Source organism: Enhydra lutris, unplaced genomic scaffold (genome assembly GCF_002288905.1).
Source record: "Enhydra lutris kenyoni isolate GAN:26980312 unplaced genomic scaffold, ASM228890v2 scaffoldscaffold98, whole genome shotgun sequence".
In the NCBI taxonomy this organism is placed as follows: Eukaryota; Metazoa; Chordata; class Mammalia; order Carnivora; family Mustelidae; genus Enhydra; species Enhydra lutris.
Genome location: NW_019154182.1, coordinates 1,379,538 through 1,404,862, shown reverse-complemented (window position 1 = coordinate 1,404,862; position 25,325 = coordinate 1,379,538). Strand labels below are relative to the sequence as shown.

The 25,325-nt window shown below is 36.5% G+C and overlaps 1 protein-coding gene across 1 annotated transcript in view; it reads right to left on the bottom strand.

Moving 5' to 3' along the window:
* LOC111139297 (CAP-Gly domain containing linker protein family member 4) overlaps window positions 1-24,687 on the bottom strand; it is a 57,544-nt gene extending 32,857 nt beyond the window's left edge. Inside the window, exons 1-7 of the mRNA XM_022491536.1 lie at window positions 24,540-24,687; window positions 16,771-16,910; window positions 15,892-15,985; window positions 14,572-14,733; window positions 12,682-12,800; window positions 9,346-9,582; window positions 2,879-3,014 (exon numbers count right to left, since the gene is read on the bottom strand). Of these exons, the coding sequence (XP_022347244.1) occupies window positions 2,879-3,014; window positions 9,346-9,582; window positions 12,682-12,800; window positions 14,572-14,733; window positions 15,892-15,985; window positions 16,771-16,910; window positions 24,540-24,672 (1,021 nt within the window). The 5' untranslated portion in view covers window positions 24,673-24,687. The remainder of the gene's footprint in view (window positions 1-2,878; window positions 3,015-9,345; window positions 9,583-12,681; window positions 12,801-14,571; window positions 14,734-15,891; window positions 15,986-16,770; window positions 16,911-24,539) is intronic.
* Between the last annotated feature and the right edge of the window lie 638 nt (window positions 24,688-25,325).

Here is a 25,325-nt window from a genome sequence, read left to right as displayed (position 1 = left end):
GGGAGGAACAGGAAGAGCACAGAGGATTTTCAGGGCAGTGACAATACTCTGTACGATACTGTAGTGATAGAGAGATGTCATTAAACACTTGTCCTAACCCACAGAACATCCACCACTAAGAGTGAACCCCAGTGTAAACTTTGGACTCTGATGATGACGAGTCAGTGTAGGTTCCTCTGTGTTAAGAAGTGTACCCTCCGGTAAAGGGACACTGATAATGGGAGTGGCTCTGCATGCATGGAAATAGGGAATACAAAGGAAATCTCTGCACCTTCCTCTCAATTTTGTTTTGAACCTAAGAAGCTCTAAAAAAAAAAAAGTCTAAAAATTATAAAACTTCTACAAATGAAAAAATCTAATATGGATGAGAATCAACAGATCAGTTGTACAAAATAATACTGAAACAGACTATAGCATTTATAAGAATTTATAATAAAGGAAGCACAACAAGCCAAAGGAAAAACAATATGGGGGGGTAGAAATCTGTTGCTGAGAAGAGACAAATTCTTTGGTTTCTGCTTAGGGCAACTCTCATTTTTCCATAATCCAACACATGATTCTTGCCCCCCAAAACTTGGCTTTAAGCATGTGAAAGGGACAGAAACAAGGTCCTTGGGGCATCCAGCTTTGTCCTCATCAAGCATGGACAACCTTGGGATGATGAGATTTGGGGGACAACATACATTCTGCTACCCGCTAAGCCTTTCCCACAACTCTGACATGCGCCCTGTACGTTGTTAGCAGTTTTGATCCTTGCTCTCAGTCTGCTTGACAGATGCCACAATTAGCTAATGCATGAAAGTTAAAATCAAACTCTTAATTCCAGACAACCACCCAAATATATGGCAAATAGGTTAAATAATTAAGTGTTAAAAATTAAAACATTCAAAAGAATAAAATATATAGTTTTAAATTAATCCTTGGATTAGAAAGAACTCTCTAAGCATAAAAGCAATGTTAAGAAATCATAAAGAAAAGTTTTTTAACTACATAAAACTCTATGCCAAAATACTGCAAATAAAGTTCAAAGGCAAATGACAAACTGAGCAAAATATCATGTGGTAACTGTAAGTTTAACATCTTAAATATTGTATTATATATATTTATATATAGAAATATATATATAGAATATTAAATTAAATATTAAATATAAATTAAATATTAAATTATAAATTATAATATAATTTAATAATTTAATAAAATTATTAAATAATAATAAATAAAATAATAATAAAAATATAAATTATAAATTAAATATTAAATATAGAAATATTGTATTTCTAAAGTTTTGAAAAACCCGCTAATCTCAATTATTTCATTAGCATGTAATATGAACAATTATTTCTTAGCAATTGCCAGGATAACACACACATATACAGAATATACATATATGTTAATATGCGCGTGATATTAATATGCATGTATATGTTAATGTGTATATTAACATATATAGTATATATACAAAATATATATTGTATAATATATGCATATTAATATATATATAACACAAAACATTTTAAGTGTTTTATTTTACCACAATCAGAGAAATATGAATTCAAACAGAAATTTTTACCCATCAAATTAAAGGAAATGGAGCCATTAAAAATCACATTTTCAAACAGTATTTAATGATTTGGAGAAATTATAATAGCATGTCAAGTAAAAATACAAAATATATAACTATATATCAACCAAATTTTGCAAAAAGAAGTAAGCAGAAGAAACATACGGGTGATTTTTATTTTCTTTTTTTAACCTTTTTTATGGTTTTCACATTTTATACAATAGATATTTTTATAGACAAAAAAATGATGCTCCATCTTAAGTGTATGACAAAAGGAAACTGAAAATTTTGATAAATTTATAACAACTAGCAAATAGTTACCATTTGTTGAGTACCTACAGGGAATTAAGCACTGTTCACAGTGCTTTATACATTTATCAACACATTTAATCCTCATAAAAACTCTTGAGGTATTATTGGCCCCATTTTACAGAAGACAAACTTCTATAGAAGAGGCACAAGAAGAGAATTAAGATCACATAACTGGTAGGTGGAGAGGCTGATTCACACCTAAGCAAGGACTTCAGCATGAGACCAGAGGACCATCTGTGGAGCTACAACTGAAATACTATGCAACCAGGGAAGTTAATGTTTTAGAAGAATATTTCATGGCAAGGAAAAACAGTCACAACATAGCAAGTGACAAACAAATTTAATTCAATATGTCAAGGAGTCTGTCTGTGTGTATGTATATGAGAGAGAGAAAGAATATGAATTTAAAGAAACGTCTTGTCAGAAAGAGAATCATCCCACCTCAGAATATAGTTATAAAGTTCGCTTCACTTGCAAAAACTTTTCAAGTTTTTCAACCCCCAGACTTCTGTACTTCCTTGATAACAAAGTTGCTCCCTCAGTCATGACAGCCCCTGAGCAGGACTTCTGGAAGGTCACGGAACTGGATGTACTCTTGCTGAGTCACCATCTCCCAATCACTATACTGCTCACAGCGGGAAAGAGCAGCCCCTTCATTAACTACATAGATAACCAGGAGAAAAGCTCTACTTAAAAACAATTGAAGAGTAGGGATGTCTGGGTGGCCCAGTTGGTTAAGCTTGGTTAAGCATCCAGCTCTTGATTTCAGCTCAGATCATGAACTCAGGGTCATGAGATTAAACTCCACATTGGGCTCCAGGCTCTGTGAAGAGTCTGCTTGGGGTTTTCTCTCCCCTCTCCCTCTGCCCCTCCCACTGATCATGCTCTCTGTCTCCAAATAAATAAATAAAAATCTTTTTTTAAAAATTATAAAAATAAAAATAAAAGTAAATTTGATTATATTAAACTAATTCTCATTAAGTTAGATAGTATCTACCTTACCATATTTGGGGGCACATTTAAAGTACTGGATTTTCCCAACACTTCCATTGTTTTTCCCTTCTGGTTCATCCAGCTCAATGCCAGCCCACTGCCCACTTGCAAATTCAGTTGTTCCACAAAATCTTAATGTTCCAACCTAAAGAAAACATAAATCAGAATAAATTTTGAGGATTACTAGAAATTCTAAATGTGCCACTCTTGCAACTGTACCAGGGAAGTTTTTAAAAACTATTCTCTCAAAGTAGACTTTAGAAGAGGAATATTACCAGGGATAAAAAGAGGTATTATATAATGATAAGAGTCAATTCACCAAAAAGAATCCTAAATCTGTATGCACCTAACAACTCATTTTAGAAAATCTCCAAACATTTGGAAATTGAAAAATATACTGCCAAATAACCCATGGTGAAAGAGAAAATCACGGAGAAATTTAAAAACATTTTAAATTGAGTGAAAATGATAACGTAATATACAAAAATTTATAGGATGCAGCAAAAGCAGTGCTTAGAGGGAAATTTATAGCATGAAACACTTGTATTAGAGAAGGTCTCAAGTCAATGACCTAAAATTTCATTTTAAGAAACTAGAAAATGAAGACCCAAAGCAAGCAGGAGAGAAACAGTAAAGATAAGAAATTACAGAGCACCTGGGTGGCTCAGTCAGTTAAGTGTCTGCATTCAGCTCAGGTCATGATCCCCGGATCCTGGGATCAAGCTCCAGATCAGGCTCCCTGCTATGCAGTGAGCCTGCTTCTTCACTCTCCCTCTGCCCCACCCCCAGCTCATGCTCTCTCTCACTCTCTCAATCTCATAAATAAATAAAATCTTTTTAAAAAAGATAAGAAATTAAGAACAGAAAAAAAATAGAGAAAATCAATGAAAACAAAGGCTGGTTCTTCATAAGGAAGATAAGATTAATAAACTTATAGTTAGGGACCAAGAAAACAAAAGAGGGAGAAGACATGAACTGCACACATCATGAATGAAAACAGGACATCATGACATTCCTTCAGTCATTTAAAACATGGTAAGAAAATACTTTGAATGATCCTGTGCCTATAAATTTAACAAATGAGATAAAAAGTTCCAACTCCTAGAAAGATACAAACTGTCAAAGCTCACACCTGGATTATAGTTAAAAACCTTCCAAAAAACAAACCCTTCAGAACCTTATGGACCTACTGGTGGATTCTACCAAAGAATTTAAAGGAAGAGTAATCATCACTACACAAACCTAGTATATAAAAGTGGAAGGACTAATTCTCAACTCATTCTCAGCATTACCTTGATACCAAAACCAGACACAAAGATCATCAACAAAATAAGAGCAAATTAAATCCAGCAATATATAGAAAAATCAAATCCAGCATCATACAGCAAATCAAATCCAGCACCGTGGCCAAGTAAGGTTTGTCATGAGAAAGCAAGATTAATTCAATGCTTGAGAATTAATCAATATAATTTATTATATCATCCACATACTAAAAGGGTGGAAGAAACTTACTCTCAACATATGCAGGAAAGTCTTCAACAAATTTCAACATCCTTTCATAATAATAATTTTTTTTAAAAATTCTCAGCAAACCAGGATTAGACAGGAACTTCCAGAACTTAATAAATTAAGATACCCACAAAATCTATAGCTAACAATTATCACACTTAACAATGAAAGGCTGAGTGCTTTCTCCTTAATAGTGGGAGCAGGACAAGTTTATCAACTCTTAGTACTTCTACTCATCATTAGACTGGAGGTCCTAGGCAATGAAATTAGGCAAGAAAAACAAATGAAAGGCATACATATTGGAAAGAAATAAAACTGTCTCTACTCACAGACAACATGATTATTTACATATGATATCTCACACAAACAAAAAAGCCAAGAGAATTAATAAATTTAGCAAGGTTATAAGATATATGGTCAATATACAAAAATCAACTATTTTTATATGAAATTTCCAAAACACCACTATTTACAATAGCACCAAAGATCATGAAAAACTTTGGTATAAATATAACAAAGCATAGCAATATCTAAGATATGCTTAAAATACGATTGGCAAGAAAGAAGTCAAACTTTCATTATTTGCAGACATGATACTCTACGTAGAAAACCCCCAAAAAAAGACTCCACCGAAAAAACTGCTAGAACTCATACATGAATTCAGCAAAGTTGCAGGATACAAAATCAATGTGCATAAATCTGTTGCATTTTTATATACAAGTAACGAAGCAGCAGCAAAGGAAATCAAGGAATTGATCCCATTTGCAACTGCACAAAAACAATAAGATACCTAGGAATAAATCTAACTAAAGAACTAAAATATCTGTACTCTGAAAACTATAGAATACTTATGAAAGAAATTGAAAAGGACACAAAGAAATGGAAAAGCATTCCATGTTCATGGATTAGAAGAACAAATATTGTTAAAATGTCTATACTAGGGACACCTGGGTGGCTCAGTCAGTTAAGTGTCTGCCTTTGGCTTAGGTCATGATCCCGGGGTCCTGGAATCGAGTCCCACATCAGACTCCCAGCTCCACGGGGAGCCTGCTTCTCTCTCCATCCTTTACCCCACTCATCCTTTCTCTCAAATAAATAAATAAATTCTTTGGCAAACAAAAATTTAAAAAAATGTCTAGGGGCACCTGGGTGGCTCAGTTGGTTAAGCCGCTGCCTTTGGCTCAGGTCATTAACCCAGGGTCCTGGGATCGAGTGCTGCATCGGGCTCCCTGCTCAGCAGAGAGCCTGCATCTCTCTCTCCCTCTACCTGCTGCTCTGCTTACTTGGGCTCTCTATCTCTCTGTCAAATAAATAAATAAAAATCTTTAAAAAAAAAAATGTCTATACTACCTCAAGCAGTCGACACATTTAATGCAATCTCTACCAAACTACCACCAGCATTTTTCACAGAGCTGGAACAAACACTCCTAAAATTTGTATAGAACAACAAAAGACCCCGAATAGCCAAAAGCAATTCTGAAAAAGAAAATCAAAACTGGAGGAATCACAATTCCAGATTTCAAGTTACATTACAAAGCTATAATCATCAAGACAGTATGGTACTGGCATAAAAACAGGACACATAGGTCAATGGAAAAGAATAGAGAGCCCAGAAATGAACCCACAACTATATGGTCAACCAATTTTAAACAAAGCAGGAAAGAATATCCAATGGAAAAAAGACAGTTTCTCCAACAAATGATTTTGGAGAAACTGGACAGCCACATGCAGAAGAAGGAAACTAGACCACGTTCTTACACCATACAAAAAAATTAATTAAAAATGGATAAAAGACCTTAACATGAAACAGGAAACCATCAAAATTCCAGAGAACACAAGCAGAAACATCTTTGCCCTCGGCCATAGCAACTTCTTACTAGACACATCACAACAGGCAAGGGAAACAAAAGGAAAAATGAACTATTGGGACTTCATCAAGAATAAAAGCTTCTGTCTGCACAGCAAAAAAAAAAAAAAAAATCAACAAAACTAAAAGGCAGAACGGGAGAAGATATTTGCAAAGGTGACATATCAGATAAAGGGCTAGTATCCAAAATATATAAGGAATATATCAAACTCAACCCCCCAAAAAAACAAATAACCCAGTTAAGAAATGAGCAGATGACATGAATAGACACTTTTCCAAAGAACACATCCACATCACTAACGGACACATGAAAAGAGGCCCAACATCACTCATCATCAGGGAAAGACAAATCAAAACCATGATGAGATACCACCTCACACCTGTCAGAATGGCTAAAATTAGCAATACAAAAACAACAGGTGTTGATGAGCATGAGGAGAAAGGGGATCCCTCTTGCACAGCTGGTGGGAATGCAAACTGATGCAGCCACTCTGGAAAACAGTATGGAAGGTCCTCAAAAGGTTAAAAATAGAAACACCCTACGATCCATCAATTGCACTATGAGGGATTTACCTAAAGATACAAAAACACTGATCTGAAGGGATACATGCACCCCAATGTTTACAGCAGCATTATTAACAAGAGCCAAACCATGGATAGAGCCCGAATGTCTATCAACCGATGAATGGATAAAGAAGATGTGGAAAACAACTCAGCCCTAAAAAACGAAATCTTGTCCTTTGCAATGATGTGGATGGAGCTAGAGTGTATCGTGCTAACTGAAATAAGTCAGTTAGAGAAAAACAAATACTACATGATCTCACTCATATGTGGAATTTAAGAAAAAAAAAAAACAGATGAACGTATAGGAAGGGGGAAAAGAAAAAAAGAAGGAAACAAGTCATTAGAGATTCTTAATGCTAGAGAACAAACTGAGGGTTGATGGAGAGAGAGGGATGGGGATGGGCTAGATGGGCTTTAAGGAGGGCACGTGTTATGATGAGCACTAGGTGTATGTAATGATGAATCACTGAATTCTACTTCAGAAACCAATACTGCACTCTATGTTAACTATCTGAAATTTAAATAGATAAATGTTTAAAACTACAAAACTGATGAAACAATTCAAAAACCTACTAAACAGAGATGTATTGCAACTTGCGATCTTTTTTATTTTATTTATTTATTTTAGAGAAAGAGAGTGAGCACAAGCAAGGAGAGGGGAAGAAGGAGAGGAAAAGAGAGAATCTCAAGCAGACTCCATGCTAATTACAGAGCCCAACACTGGGCTCAATCCCATGACCCTGACCCTGAGATCATGACCCAAGCTGAAATCAAGAGTCAGCTACCTAACCAACTGAGCCACACAGGAGCCTCGATTATGCTTGGGTTTTAAAGACTCCATATCTTCAAGATATCTGTTCTCCTCAACCAATCTATGTCAATATAACTTCATTCAAAATCCCAGCAGGATTTTCTGCATGATTTAAAATCCATAAACTGATTCTACAATGTATATGGAAAGACAAAGAAACAAAAAACAAAAGCAAAAAAAAAAAACCTTGAAGGCCTGACGTCATGTGATTGCAAGATTTACCATAAGCTACAGCAATCATGACAGACTAGTACTGAAGAAAAGGTAATCATTAGATCCACAGAGTAGAATAAAATCCAGAAATATACCCACACACCTGAGGTCAGATGACAAAGGGGAAAGGGTGATTTAAGAGACAAATAACAGTGTTTTCAAAATATGGTGCAGGAACAAATAGGTAATCAGATGCAAAAAAAGAGAGAGAAACTCTATCTATACCTAGTATTCTGTATAAAAGTTAACTCAAAATTGAATATAAAACTAAATGTAAAACCTGAAACTATGAACTTCTGGGAGAAAATCTATGTACTGTATCTTCTACTGTCCTATGACACTGTAGAAAATTTCTTAGCTATGCTAAACACACAATCCATTTGAGAAAAAGTTGATAAAATGGGTTTCATCAAAATTTCAAACTTCTACTTTTTGAAAGAAATTCCTAAAAGGATGACAAGGCAAGCAACAGAGTGAGACAAAGCATGACGGAAGCAAGACTGTCCGTGCGACGATCAGGTTAAACCCAGCTGACTGGGACAAGCACGCTCATTATACACTTTTATTTTTGTGCAGCTTCAAATTACCCAAAATGAAAACAACAGAATAACTCTTCTAAACATCCATTCTGAGACACAGGACAGGAATTCTGAAGAGGCTGAATATTAACCCCAAGTTAAAAAAAAAAAAGCTAACTAATGTCCAAATGTCCTAGGAATATATTCTTTTGGAAGCTGGTAACTGCCACTCTCAATCATCTGTCTGGAGTTTACCTTCCTTTCTCAAGCAATTTTCTCAGTAAATCAAGCTTCCAGATTTGGGTATTTTCTGCAAGACTCATGTCACCCGCCCCACAAGCCCACCCAAATATTTACACATAACTGAGTTAGGAAACGGGAACTCCCTGGTCCCGTCTCCATACCCAGCTCCCTATTAAACCTAAAGCTAAAGAAAATGAAACAGCCCTTCCCTATGAGGTATTAAAAAAAAGAATGGCTGGCAACAAGACAGCACCATAAGGACACTGAGACTTTGGAGAAAAAGAGTCATCTGGAGCATCTTCAGTAGGCTGGGGGCTGGGGCCTCTTCCTCTTTTCCACATACATTTTTATTATGACATTAAAATAACATCTAAGGTTTCTCTATAGGATCTCAAGGCCAAATATCCATGGATGGTAAGAGTCTCCTTTGCTCCATTTCCTGCGAGGTAGCTGTAGTGGGAAAACCCACTGAGGGCAGCCGGGGGGCTGCACGAAAGCCCTCCAGGCTCAGCAAAGTCTCAGCTCGGGCCTCCAAATGCATGCAGCCCTGCTGGACCCCACTGTCCCACCCAGCGGAGAGGCCTTCGGTATTCCGTCCGGGGGTAAGCCTGCCCCTCAGTTTCGCCATTGCCATTAAGTCTGTTTCTATTTGCACTCTGCACTTTTTCTAAAAACTCAAAACTCTGGCCACAGTGTATGGCCACACTGTGACCTCGGACACAGCCGCAGAGACGGCGGTTACTTCCCGTACCTTCTGTCCTGCGATAATGACGCGATCCCCCAACTTCAGACCGAGGGACGAGAGCATCGCCTTGCTAGTGACGCGGTCACAGTTTGGAAGCAGGGGCTTTGAAATGTCGCACGACAGGGGCACCGCATCTAACAGCATCTGCTTGATTTCTTTAGCGGTCGCTGCGGCATCGGCCATCTCTAATGGCATTTCCACTGGGTCCGGAACCACGTCAGCAGGGATCTGTCCTTTGTCATTCTGCAAATACAGGGAAGAGAATATTTTTACTCCATATCACTTACAGCTCTACATGGTCATACACAGTTATTTAAAAAAAAATAAAAGTGAAAAATAAACTTAAGTTCAATTCATTCACTGTGTCATCAAACTATTTACTGAACATTGACAACATGCCAGGGGCCGTCCCAAATGTTCCTGACGCCCCAGCGAGGAGAAAAAGCCCTGTCCTCAGAGAGCAAGCCATCTGGTGGGAGAGACAAACCACACACAAACGAGTGAAAGAGATGGTCCATCCAATGGTTAAAAAGTGGCAGAGAGAGCAGCAGTTCCGAGAAGGGAAGAAGAGAACACCAGGAGGGTGACATCTAGGCACACAGCGCAGCCAGGGAGGGACGCCTGGGACCCACGGAGATGTGGGAGCTCCGTGCAGGCCAGCTGGTCGGGGAAGGCGGCCCCGGCTCGAAGCATGAATGCTGGAGCTCGTGAGTGGATGGCATCCCTGGCCACGCAGGTGTAGACACAGAATTCATAGCACTGACTTGGCCTCCCAACACCAGGTCCAAGATTCTGCCGCCTCGGCCGTCTGACCTGACCCACCCTGCCCACGCAGGGAGGGACTCAGATTTCAGGAATAGAAACTACAGTATCAATACTTCTAAAGTGTGGGCTATAATCAAGAAAACAGGCCTGGTCTCACTATAAAGGACAGACTGCCTCCTTTGGATTTAATCCTCCAACAAGACAAAATGGTCAGTTACAAGCCCACTAACATCTGCGTGGTGTTTCTAAAACCAAATCCTATCATCTAAATTGTCTCATTTGATTCTCACGTCAAGAAAAAGCTTACAAATAAGACAGATAAAAATCCATGCCGAGAGTATATATCGTAGTAGAAGCTACAATAACCAACTGAACAAGTAAAATATGACTATCATTTCTGGTTTGCCAATTAGGGAAATTCAGCAAGGAAAGTTAATGACGTCTTTCAAGTCATTTATAGGATTCCTGGCAGATGGGACATCTGAAGCCATGTCTAAGACCTGCTACACTCAGCCCTTCTCCTACGTAGGGCTATCCTTCCCTCAAACACAGTATCTCTCTTTATGTTCCTTAACCAAAAAAAAATTAGATGTTACAGGAGAGCTTCCAGACTGTAATCTTCTTTTAATATGATTAACTGAGATTTCCTGTGCTGAGAAACTTCTTTTCCTTATCTTCTCTGCTGACAACGACCTTCAAATGATCCATATGGATGAAAGAATAAGGCTTTTAGAACACACTTAGTTTGTGAGTGCCTCACAGTTTTTGTTTTAAAATTCAAGTCAGCTTGGTCCTAAGTAAAAACATGGCAGGGAGACATGTCATCAAATTTCTGAGATGGTGATGGGGCTGTTTTAAAGAATTTCAGATTTCAAAGAAAATATACAAAATATAATACAGGTATGTATAGCAATTACATGTGCTCTTGATAAAAAGGGGGGAGGAGTTTTTTTAAGCCTTGTACTGATGAGTTGTAAACTATACTGACAAAGACTATTTTACTTTAGGTTTTTAAGTCCTCACCTTTCTAGAGTAAGTCACACAGTTAATTCCTATAAAATTTGGCAACTAAAATTTCCGTTAAAAAAATTATAATAAAATTTTAAAAATGATGATGTCATTATCATCTTCTTATGCTAACATAAGAAGGCTTGCTCATGATTAATTACAGAATTCCAATTTCTTCTAAAATTGTGGGTACCAGAGTATGAGCTAAGGGCTACTGCTGACCCACATGTTGGCTGCTTTTCTTTTGTTGTTAAGTATTAACCATCAAAATACAATAATTTATTATTGTTTCTGGCTTGAATTGGACATTTACCTCAATGACATGCCTCACTGCATTTTACTAAATTCAAAATAGTCTCTCCACTAAGGAGGTTTTGTCAACAGTAATACTAGGAAAAATAAAAATATATCACCTTCACATTCCAGCCAAATTGGAGGATCAGCTCCTAGCCTTGGTGAATGCTAGTCTCCTCTCTGCCTAAAAGGCTTTTCAGACCTCCCTCCTCTAACTGTGTTTCAGACCTCCCTCCTCCAACTGTGTTTAGGTGCCCAATGTCACCTTTGCCAGAAAGACTTAGAGAGATGCCCCTCATCTCTGCCCACCCCCACATCGTAACCCATTGAATGTCAATGCACAACAGTAAAATTACTCGTCCATCCTCCCCTCTAGACTATATTCTCTTTGGGGACAAAGACTTTTATTTATTGTATTCTCCCCGTGCCCAAGAAATAACAGGGAAGGAGGGAGGGGGAGTGGGGTAAAGATAGAGGGGAGAAGGGTTAATTAACTAATGATGGGGGTAAAACAGAAGGAACAGCGGCAGAAAGAAGCCGGGAGGAGAGGGGAAACTAGAAATCGGGGAGGAGAGGACAAGGTGGGGAGGGAAGAGGCTTTTTCAAACACTGCCCCCCTCCCTTCCCTTCAAAGGATGGCCCAGACCCAATTAAAAATCCCTGCCAGAGGAAGTCACTGCTATTCATATTGAGGAAAAGAACAGTGACAGCCACTCTGTAAAGACAATAAAGTACCAGAAGACTTGAAGATTATGAAATTCAATCCTGTGTGTTAACTTCGTAGATTTACTAATTTACATGATTACCATGAAAAAATTCATTTTTCCTTTAATTTTTAAAGGTTTACTACACTCCTAAATGTGCATTTTTAAAAATTTTCTGGAATAAAATGTCTTTCCAAAAGAATTAAAATATGATTTAATGTAAAACTTTCACTATAACATATGCATTTTAATTTGATAGTTAATTCTTTATAAATATATCAAAAAACTAAATGAAAACACACTCAAAGATGATGACACATTACGGAACATTTTACCTCACTGAATGAAAGGAAATTTTATAGAACTTATCAGGATAAGGGGACTGAAATTCACTGCTATGCCTTATATTTATTGGAGATAAAGTTCCATTGCTCTTTCTACGCAGCACAGAAACATAAATTCTTTACTTGTATGAGTTCCATAACAACATCCAGATTCAACTCTTTACTGGAAGATAATGTTAGACATTTTAACTCTTTAAACATTTTTCACTTTTAATTTAACCTCTTACCCTAAATGCTGGATTTGCTCCAAGCTCCAACAAGCATCTCACAGTACTTGCGCACAAGTTATAAGCAGCGATATGCAGAGCTGTTCCAAAATTAAAGTCACTGCAAGTGGCGTCTACATCTGCAATTAAACACCGCCAAGTATATTAACTAAAACTTTAAATTTAGCTATGAGTACATAAAAGGAAACAGGTGGGATTGTTGTTTTTTTTTTTTTTCTGGTTGGGGTGGGGAGGGAGAACTCAACCCCACCCACTAGAAGCACCATTTCACAATGGAACCAAATCTTTGTATCACAATCTGGTTAACCAATTTAATTATTTTCTCAGTACAATAAAATTTCATTATTAACATGGGCTGGTATTGTCCTAGATTTTCCAGCTATCACAAACCAAACTCTAGAAATTATATTTAAAATAAATAGATGGCAATAATTCATGTTTGTAAAAGTAAAAACGATCTTAACACAGTTTCTCATGAGCTTCTTGCATATGTGTTGTGACAGCTACAATGAGGTAGTAAGGTTTAGGTCAGGAACCAGCCCATGGGCAAACACAACTCACCATCCACTTTTATAAATAGAGCTTTATTGGAACATAACCACAAATACGTGTTTACATACTCTCCATGGCTAGCTCCCTGATGTAACTGCAGAATCAAGTAGCTGCAGCGGTCCACAAAGCTGACAGCATTTCCTACCTGGCCCTTCACATAAAATGTTGCAGGTAAAACAATGCAGAATTTCAAATCGGGAGTAAGTTAAAGACTAATTAAATGTACAAATGCTCTTAAATCATATTCATTTGTAATACTGTATTCAACAAATGAATTTGGACTTCATGGTAGGAAAAAAGAATCTTGCAATTCTAAGGACATTTTAATAACTTTCAATAATTTTAATAACTTTCAATAAATCAGTAGCATCTAAGACAATATTCTTAGATACAAGAAATCTTCCAGATTCCCATTCCAGAATGGGAATCCCATTTTGCATATTTTTGATAACAAGGGTTTAATATACCTGGTTCTACTAATTCTACTTTAATCTAAACCACACCGCCCCACATGAACTACCTACAATTGCAAACAACTAAAACATGCTCAGGACAAACCTTCTTGAGTTATTAAAGACACTGTAAAATCAAAAGAGGCTTTCTTCATAACATCAGTCAAAAATTAAAAGGTAAAAGTTAAAGATAAAATGTAAGACTATACAAAGCAGAGTGAGAAACAAACATTCTGGGAATTTAGCTACTGAATCGTTACTAAAACAAGTCTTCTATGAACGTGGAAAACACTGTATACCACTCACCTTTAACTTAGAGTAATACTACTGCATTTGCTCTCATATTTTTCTCAATAGAAAACTGACCCACTGAGAGGACCAAAGAGAAAGTCAAAACACCAGTACTGTAATAGAGACTGTCTGATACTCAATTTTAGGATATTACCATCAAAATAGGAAGAGGGGTGGAAACCTGAATTTGTATCCTTCTTTAATCAGAGAATTTCAGAACCAAATGCCATCTAAAACACGTCTTATGATTTCAATGCTTAGGACTGAAAGCTTTGTTGTTCTATTTCTGGCTACTCAAGACAAAAGAATTATATAGCACATAGATTCAATTACACTTCATAAAATCCAGGTTATATGGGGAATTTGCAGAGATATAAAAACCCAGAGAACACTGTCTTACTTTGTATCTCTTTATACTAAACCTTTTGTTTAACAACAGCAATTAGTCTTTAATAAAGATATTAAACTATTCCTGAGAAAAAATGGTCATATGGAACAAGATGGATTAGAAGCAGAAATCTCTTTGAATTTTAATTTTTATGCCACTAATAAAGTGTCAACTAATAACATCAAATGGTGAGCTTACAGTACTTGCCTTTTGGTTTAGATGTCTTCAAAATCACTTTTATAAGCTCAGGGACATCAAAATAAGCAGCATAGTGCAAAGCATTCATATTTGTCCAGCGACTCCGTAAACTAACATCTGCTCCCAGATCAATAAGTTGAGTTGCAAATTTTACAGCTGTATCAACATCACCTAAAGAAAGTTTTCTATATTATTTTTCTCCAGTACAACCTGAAGTTCCAGTGGATGGCTAGCTACTACCTTATTTGAAAAGCCAGAGCAAATAGCATACTGAATCAACATATATACCTCAAAAGTTTCACTTACAAGGAATTTTTTCTAAAAAAAATCATACTCAGAGATATGGATAAACACTCAGTTGTAAAGATGTTCATCACAGTACTTTGTATTTGGAATAAAATTTTGAAACTAAACTACTTTATAAATAAATAAACTATTTTGTTCTAAAATAAAATTCTAAAAGTACAATAATATGAAATTGGTTAAATAAATCATAAGTGATTCACATACTAGGATACTATAAAGCCAATAAAAGCAATGCCCAGACCAGTGCTACTCAGCGTGCTCTGTGGACCACTACCAGTCCCAAACTGTCATTTCTCTGTCCTTTGGATAACCCTTTTCTTTTTCCCAATGCAATAATTTCTTCAGAATATATGAATTGAAATGTAATATTATGCCATCTGAAAAACAATTAGGCTTGTATTTTAAGTCTTTATTTGATTTTTCTATTATAATTTCATTTGTGTTTTTTTTTTTACAAAAATCAGTCCATGATGGATTGTAAGAAAAAAAAGTCCTTCACTGTTAACAGCTTCTTAAGAAGCATTTATCAGACTACTGAAACAGGGAGAGATACTCACAATACATAGTTAAGTAACAGAGGCAGGTTTATACATTGGTAAAGCACAGAATGCCAATCTGGGAAAACATGCATATGTTATATATACAAGAATACTCCTTGGGCCTGAAAACTGGGGTCTGTGAGGACTGGGATGCTTGGAAAACAGCTTGGATTGTCTAACCTTGATGTAAACTCTCAGGAACGTTCTAGAGTGCTACCAGTTACTCTCACCTATTGAGAATGTAGCTATGAAGCCTGCTCTAGAAAAGCTGGGAGGTATCAGGAGACTATAAAGACTCCCACCCCTGAGAAAAGTGGGGGAAAGGAATACAGTTTTGGGGAGGACCCAACTGTATGCTTGCCTGTTCAGGGGACGTTATTATCATCAGCTAGGTGCCCTCCCAGGGACTCTGGTGGCATAACACAGCTTATACAAATATAAATACAGATGTCTTAAGCCACTAGCTGATTCACCACACACTTACCGATACCGTGAGCTCCAGATTTGCAAGTGTAATGTAAGAGAGTCATATCCGTCAGTCCGTCTCTGTCATTCACGTTGCAGCCTCTCTTAAGAATCTGAGGAAACCAAGAAGATGTGACAACATGATGACTGAACACTGATTTCAAACCCACGCTGGGAACCAAGTTAATCCATCCTATCAGAATTAGTTCTCAATAAAATGAGTAGCTAGAACTAGCTTCTCTTAAGGATAAATTTTAAATTCTACATCCAATAGCAATAATGAAAATAATTTGTCATTAGACTGAAGGAAATTCTTAAAGACCATTTCCAGGTAATCTGGCACTCTAAGTATGTCCCCAAGGGATAAACAAAATTTTCATTCTAATGGGTGTAATGGTATTTGAAAAAATATGTAAGCTCTCTCTTTTTACATGACAATATGCAGGTCAAAAAACCCAATTATTCTTTCTTGCCTCCTTCAAAAAATCAAATATTTTTGAAAACTATATTGAAGCCTACATCTTTACCAGACTACCCAAAAGTATGGATAAAACATGTTGGTAATCAAATCTCCTCATGAAATGTATTTTTTAAAGTCTACAGAATAAAGGTGTACAAAGAAAGGAAGTATGGAAAACCAAGAGTCTCTAACATCAGAACTCTAGGCATAAGCAAGTGAGGAGCATGAGGGAACAATGGAAAGAAGGAACAATACTAACTCAACTGCCTCATGCAAAGCCTAGAGATACAAAGAACAAACATTAGAATTTTTAAAAGATTTTTCATTTACCATCACCTTTCCATTCAGATGGTGGGGTTTGCTGGGGGGGAAGGAGGGGAGCATTTATACAATTAAAAATCCTAACAATGCAAAATGTAAAATGGAAGAATTCCTTACCTCATTTCCAATAATGTCAATGTTTTGTTGGACCTGAGGAACCCACTGTCTTAAAATGGCAAATAATTCTGATACAGAAGTTTTGGGATCAAAGAGAATTTCCTGGCATGATGTATCATTAGGATCAAAGAAAGAAAACTCTGTTTGAAATTAAAAAAAAAAAGGTATAAATTAAACTTATTAAAAGTGCCAAATAAATATATTGAAAATAATAAACACTAAGATTAGGGCTTAAATGATACAGATATTTTTAGATGTAAGAAAAAGTAGGTTTACATTAAGCAATTTTCAGAACCAAAGTCAAAAGAGCCAAAAAATATGCAGCATTCCTGAATTACTGTGGGAAAGAGATTTCTGGGCATCATACCACATTTTATTAGAGACAGAACAAAAAATGTGAGCGCACCAGTCTCAGACCTTGAACTTTCCAACAACTACTTCTAAGGCACAGAAAATCTGTCAAATTTTATCAATATTTTCAGCTCTCACAACATAAATATGGCATGAACAGTAGACTCACATCTATAATTAAAACACACAGAAAAGGGGGAAATGCCAAAATATCAACTGGCATGCAATTTTATATAAATTCTTTTTACTTCTCTGTGTTTACCTAATTCTTCTATAAGAGACAGGCATTACCCTCTACCCCCTGAAGACGCATGAGAACTGTGACGCCAACCGACAAGGGACCAACAGCTGGTGATGCAGAAGTGAAACCCTGGGCCAGAGTGACGGGGTGATTTGGGGATGTGTATTAGTAAAAACATGGAATTCTAGCAAAATTGAACATGACTGAAATACATCTTAAAACTTCTCTAAGATTCACAGAAAACTTTGGTCAGCCTATGGCTAAAGAAGAGATTGGGAAAAAATCAGATTCTACTATCTTGAACAAACCAAAAAAAAAAAAAAAAGGTGGGGGAGCAGGCAAGGAATCTAAAAAACCAGAAGCATCTAAGGGAGGAAAGCATGAGAGAACCAACATTCGCTGAGTACTTACAACTTACCAGACAACCTACACATCCTCACAAGCACCCTACCTAGGAAGTACTATTATTCTCACCTTGCAGGTAAAGAAACCAAAGCTCAGACTAAATCATACTTGCTCCAAGTCACACAGCTAGTAAGTGGCACATCTGGGGGTAGAAAACCAGATCTGTATCCAAAGTCTCTATTGTGCTGACTCTGTAAGAGAATTCACTATTGAAGTCAGCTTTTAATAGCATACATAAGTAGCAGGATTCGTGTTGTTTTTTTTAATGCTCTTTGCATTTTTATATATTTTCCAAAATCATACTATATACACATAATTCATACTATAGAATCAGGATAACTAAAAGGTGAGTGGAAAAGCACAAAACCAAGTATGCATATGAAAGGAGAGCAGCAGTCCGTTAGGAGAGAATCAGAAAAACTAAACTAAAATGACATACTATCTAAAATCTTTGACAACAGAATGGCCCTCTAGGTTCAGAAAGGAAGACTTAGAAAAGAACAGGTATCCAATAGAGAGAATAACCTTGCATGGTTTCTTGAACACAGATTTGGGTAAATTTCTTATAATAGCAGCTGACTAGATGGGGTGGGGGTCGGGGTATCTAACCGATTATTCAATAAATATGGATCAGTCTCTTTTCGAAGCACTGGGCATTGATAGGGGAGAAGTTTCTAAATATATACCTAGAGGCTCTTCAGAATGTGTCCACAGGAGACAGGTTCAAGAATTTTTATTCTAGCATCAAGTATAATGGCAAAAAAGCTGGGCTGAAACATCTCTCTCCATAAAGGAATGGATAGAATTGGCATATTCTATTTTTTGCTTTTTAACAACTAAAGAAATGAATTAGATATCTAAATCATGAGTTGATAAGGCTAGGTTTCAAAAAACATACAGATTGATAAATTAAGCTGCAGAATAATATGCAGTTTCTATCATTTACATAAAACTAAAAACACATAGAATAATACTACATATCACTTAAGTATACCCATTTATGTAGTAAACATCTGATAATATGGTCTGGAATATTCATACTATATATATGATATTGGTTGTCTCTGGAGAGCAAGGGGAATAGGACCAAAAGAAAATAGAGGCAATTTCAACTTTAAGGCTTTCTTGTAACTAAAAAATAAGAGCTAAAGGAAAAAATGACAAAAGTGCTAATATTTATCCTTTCTGATGGTGGATATGTGTGGCTTATATGTTTGCTACTATATTTTGTGCATTTTTACATGATTTCCTATTTTTTAAAAAAGAAAAAACAATGGAAAAAGCATCCCATACACAGTATCAATGGAAGTAGCAAACATGCCAATGAATGTGTGAGACTTCTTTATAAAAAACTGGAAGAGGAAAGTTGACTTCAGTGAGTGAGACACATCATGTTGTGGAACTAAAAAATGTCTAAAGCTGCCAATTTTACCAAGAACAATTATTTAAAATAATTTCAATTCTAATCAATATCTCACCAGGATTTATTTGTGAGAGGAGATACAGAATTACTCTATGGTTCATCAGTAGCAGGGTTTTCCAAACATAAACATAGATAGGAATCAGGTAGGGATGTTGTTACAATGTTAATTTTGGGAATTGTCCCACTTTATGTCAGGATAGACATAATTTCAATTCTAATCAAATCTAGTCATTAGAACTAGATTTACCCTTCCACCTGAAACATCAAAAACAAACAAACAAAGGAAATAGATAAAATGCAGTTTTCAAGGACACTGGACATCAAAGCAATGGAAGACAGTGATCATAAGAGACAGGATACAGATAAGGTGGGTCTTACAATTGCCCCAACTATCTGCCTTGAGAGTTTCCAGGTCCCAGTGCAGAGAGAGGGGAAACCAAGAGAAGCACAGAAGACTCCCTGAGTTATGGAGACAACACTGAGACCCAAGAAAATCCAGGGAGCTAGAATTCACAGAAAAGAATATCAGAGAGGAGAGAGATACACAGCAAGAGAACCCCAAAGATCTATGAAAGGTCTTACTGAGTGTTTAATATACACTTGTGAGGAAAACTTGAAATAAGAGAAAGAACCTTCCCAACAGATTAAAAAGATTAAAGCCCAGTGCTCATAAAGGGCATAAGACAGTACCTGTTCAGATGAATGGATAAAGACAATATGGCACACGCGCACGCGCGCGCACGCAAACACACACACACACACACACACACACACACACACACACGGGAATATTACTCAGCCATCAAAAAGAATGAAATCTTGCCATTTGCAATGACATGGATGGAACTAGAGGGCATTATGTTAAGTGGCTTAAGTCAGTCACGGAAAGAAAAATATCATATGATTTCACTCATATGTGGAATTTAAGAAACAAAACAGATGAACACGGGAAGAGAAGGAAAAATAAGACAAAAACAGAGAGGGAAACAAGCCATAAGAGAGACTCAACTATAGCAAACAAACTGAATGTTGCTGGAGGGAAGATGAGTGGGAGGATGGGGTTACTGGCTTATGGGCTTTAAGGAGGGCCCCAGATGGAATGAACAATGGGTGTTATACGCAAGTGATGAATCACTAAATTCTACCTCTTAAACTAATAATACATTATATGTTAATTAAATTGAATTTAAATTTAAAATAAGTAAATGAGGGCGCCTGGGTGGCTCAGTGGGTTAAGCCTCTGCCTTCGGCTCAGGTCATGATCCCAGGGTCCTGGGATCGAGCCCCACATCGGGCTCTCTGCTCAGCAGGGAGCCTGCTTCCTCCTCTCTCTCTCTGCCTGCCTCTCTGCCTGCTTGTGATCTCTATCTGTCAAATAAATAAATAAATAAATAATCTAAAAAACAGATTTAAAAAAATAAAATAAAATAAAATAAAATAAGTAAATGAAAGAAAAGAAAAATAAAATAGTGCCTCTACCCACAAAAAAGACTAGGGAAAAAATTCACAGGGCACTGGGTAGAATCCTGAATACTGAGGAATAATTGGCCACAGATTAGCACTGCTCCAGAACCACCTAACAAATCATAACAAGACCTGAAAGGGCCAAACTATTTCCAAGGAACTTAACTGCACTCCACAACAAAATTCAAGAATACTTACAGGAATAGAAAAATATCCAGCACCCAACAGGTAAATTCACAATGTCTGGCATCCAATCACAGATTGCCAGGCATGCAAAAAAAGGGGTAACCATGAACCATAATCAGGGATAATCAACTGAAACAGACCTAGAGTTGAAACAAAACTATAATTAACAGAAACGAACATTACAACAGCCATTATAACTGTATTCCAAATGTTCAAATTTTAAGTGGAGACATGGATGACATGAAAAAGACCCATATCGCCCTTGAGAGAGAAGAACAACAGCTGTGATGAAAACTGCACTGGATGAGATCAGCTGATCACACATGACAGACGAAAAGATGAATGAACTTAAAGACATAGCAGCAGAAACTATTCAAAATAAAACACAAAAAGAATTTTTTTAAATACGAAAAAAAGCATCAATGAGTTGTGGGACAACTTCTAGTGGTTTAATGTTCATGTAAACTGGATTGTCTGAAAGGGTCACGGGGCAGAAAAAAATATTTGAAGATATGATGATCTCCCAAACTTGATGAAAACTGAAACCAACAGGTCTGAGAAGCTTCACAGGCCCCACACAGAAGCACATAAAGAAAATCACACCAAGACACATCATAGTAAAATTGCTCAACACCAGTGATAAAGAGAAAATCTTAAAAGCAGCCAGGGGACCAAAAAAAAAAAAAAAAAAAAGAAATAAAATTCAGAAAAACAAAAAATAAAAAAAAATTCCTAAAAGAAACAAGGGAAAAAAAAAAAAAAAAAAAAAAGAGTCATTACATTCAGAAAAACAAAAATTACAGCAGATTTCCTATCAGAAACAATGCAAGTAAAAAGACAATGGAGCAACATCTTTAAGCACTGAAAGAAAAAACTATTAACCTAGAATTCTATACTCAGCAAACCTATTTCTCAAAAAAGAAGGTAACATAAAGATGTTCCTAGACATCTAAAAGCTGCAGGCGTTCCTCACCAGCAGATCTGCACCACATGAGATGTTCAATGAAGCCCTTCAGAGAGAAGGAAAATGGTATCTCCTGGAACTCTAGATCTGCACAATAGAATAAAGAACACTAGAAAAGATAACTAAATGGGCAAATAAGATATGTTACCATTACTTAAATCTCTTTAAGAGGTAACTCACTCTTTAAGGAAAAACAGTAAAAATGTGTCATGGGGTTTATAACATACATGATATGCATTCTGTGTAATCTGGATTCCAAAAATCTTCATATTGCCTTGCAGGGTAACCACCTGGAGAATCAACACTGACTTGCTTGTCTAACCTCTGGTTTGTGCAGTTGGTTTTCTTTATTTCTTGTTTTAATCTCATTATCAGTCTCACATTCAATGGCTCTCATCACACTCAGGATAAAATACAAATTCCTTACCAAGGCCTCAATAATCCTGCATGATCTGCCCCCTGCCTTCCTCTCCATCTCCTCTCCTATCATTCTGCCCCTCAGCCACTTTGCTTCTCAGCCACCATGGCCTTCCATTAATTCTTAGGATATACCAAAGTTTCTTCCCCAGCCCTGTGCCTTAACATCCTATTCTTCTGCCTGGAATACTTCTCTCCAGGCTCTTCCTGTGACCAGCTTCCTCTGACTCCAGACGACCACCCCATCTGCAACAGACACTCTGAATCATTATTCCCTCTCACAGCACCCTGCTTCTTTTCTCCACAAAATTCATTATAATATTTATGTCTTGTTTATTAATTTGTTTATTGTCTTTCCCCACTAAAATGTCTGCCTCAGTCACCGTGCTATCCCCAGCATCTAGGACAGTACCTGGCACATAATGGGCCCTCAATAAATAATAAATACAATTTAGGATGCCCCTTTACAAGGGGACACTGACTACACTGTACCAAGAAGGAGACAACTAGAACGAAAAGGGCTAGAAATCCTGACACTGAGGGACTGATGAAGGAACCAGAAACATGGAGCCTAAGGAACTACAGGCTAAATAAAAATATTCAAATTATCTCCAAACATTTGAATGCTCTCATATAAAGAATTATGTTCCACATATCAAAAACAAGCATCAATTGGCCAAAGTTTCAAGAAGACATATTTTGAGTCTATATATAAAAACAACTTTATCACAACTAAAACTTTTTAACCATGAAATGCACTGTTTCATTAGTTCCCCACTACTGAAGTTATCCAAGTGGCTGAGTGGTTATTCATCAGAGATCCTGAAAATAGAACTTCTATACTAAGAAGTTATGAGTAGGGAAAGTTGACCTACAGATCCATTCAGATTCCAAGAATGTATAATTCTAAGCATACAGGCAATGTTTAATTTCAGTTTACAAAGGGGTCAATGGCCATTATCACCTTACATTTAATGTATTTATTCAACAAACACAGACTGAGCAACTAATCAACAAATCACTAGTTAGCCCTATGAAGGTAAACAAAAACAAAGCATGATTGCTACTCCATCTTGAAGAACTATAGCCTAGGAAAGGAAATAAGACAATTATGACTCAGGATAGAATAAAGTAAGTGCCATAAGTAAGGCACAAAGTGCTTTAGTTAAGGTTTTTCCTGCATAATTGATTTTGTTATATCCGAAAATAAACCCAGTCCACACGTTATAAAACCTGCAAATAATTCCCAGGGTCAAGGCACAGGTTTTATGCAATACTTCTGATGACTGCAAGGCAAGCTGCTTTAGAACCTGAACTTGGAGGCAAGTAATCATTAGAGTAGATATGACTAAAGAGATAAATTCCCCACCTAATAATTTTAAATCTAATAACACTTAAAAATTGTATTTCTGAACAAAAAATAATAATAAAAAATAGAAATTGCATGATCTCTGCCTCCAAAACAATTTGAAATGATGACCCAATACTTTACTTGAAAAATTCTAACTATACGAGAAATGTAACAAATCCTTTAAATTTATCTCCTGGTTTTCTTTTATTCCTTTATCTATGATCTGATAAAACATAGTTCTGGGGAAATAAGCCTAAATAGGTAAAAGCTAGAATAGCTATAAATTTATATTTTACAAAGGAGATTTAAGTGAACTGATTTAAATACAAACCAATCTTACTCCACATTCCAAGGAAAGGTCTCATACTCTCTACCTAAGTACATGGCTTTTTTTTTTTTGTAGTTTTACCATATTTGTGTATACATTATAATTACAATGGAAGACAAGTGAGACAGGATCCAAATTATGCTTGCTTATGTACTGACACACACAACTTGTTACATCGTCCCCCAAATTTGGATCATTTCAGCAGTGATTATTTGGTAAATTAGATCCTAGCATTTCAGACACAGGAGGGCCCTTAAAGATGGCTAGCTCATAATATTTTGCTGTGTCTTAATACGTGGTTTTTTAAGCAAGTCAGTATATTTAACCAAAATAAATACATCAATAGCAAAAGAATGCAAGATGTCTAGCACCACTGCATTCTAAAAATAAGATCCTCTAAATCCATCATGGTGCTTAAAATGAACATTTTTACATAATAAAAATGCTGACAGCAAAATAAAGCATTTAGCTCAAGAGGCAGAAAAAAGCAATAAACAATTGTATTTTTGAAAAAGGAAAACTAGCAATTTTATGAAAACCATGGCAAAGGGTTTTACGAAAGATTATGAATACAAAAAGGGCATTAGACAGAAGTCAAGTCTCTAGGCTGTAGGAAATACACACAGCTACTCAACGTACCGCAGTCCGAAGGCATTGGTGCTGCAGAAATGGAAAAAACAACTGGTGTCTCAGAACCTGGAAATAAAAACGGGTATCTTCCAATCAAAGACTTTCCTTCTACTGGAAAATCTGCAAGGTCCTCTATGGTCATCTTCTAGAAAGCCACCTTTAATGAGAGAGAGAAAAAAAGTCAATCTATTACATTTGTATGCAGGTTAGAATGATTGACTTCTATCACAATAAAAGCATACTTTCTTTTAATATATAACCTACCGACATTTTTTTAAGATTTTATGTTTTAAAGTAATCTCTACACCCAGCATGGGACTCGAACTTAGAACCCTGAGAGCAACTGTCACATGTGTCCCCGACTGAGCCAGCGAAGCATCCCAACCTACTGACACCGTACACTTCAACCTTCAAGAATCTCTTTCAGAGGGACACCTGGGTGGCTCAGTTGGTTGGGTCGCTGCCTTCAGCTTAGGTCGTGATCCCAGCGTCCTGGGAACAAGTCCCGCACCGGGCTCCTTGCTCAGCGGGGAGCCTGCTTCTCTCTCTGCCTGCTTGTGCTCCTCCCTCTCTCTCTCTCTGACAAATAAATAAATAAATGAAATCTTTAAAAGAAAAAAAAAATCTCTTTTAGAGAGGAAGGGGAAAACAAAACTTCCTTCTAGCAAACTGTTGAATATATGTTGCTTCCTACCTCTCTTACAGACATGTAATCTTTTTAGACAAAGCCCGGCAGTAATAAAAAGCTATGTATTACCCAATAATAGCTGAAATTTTTTTAAAAGCTGAGTTAAT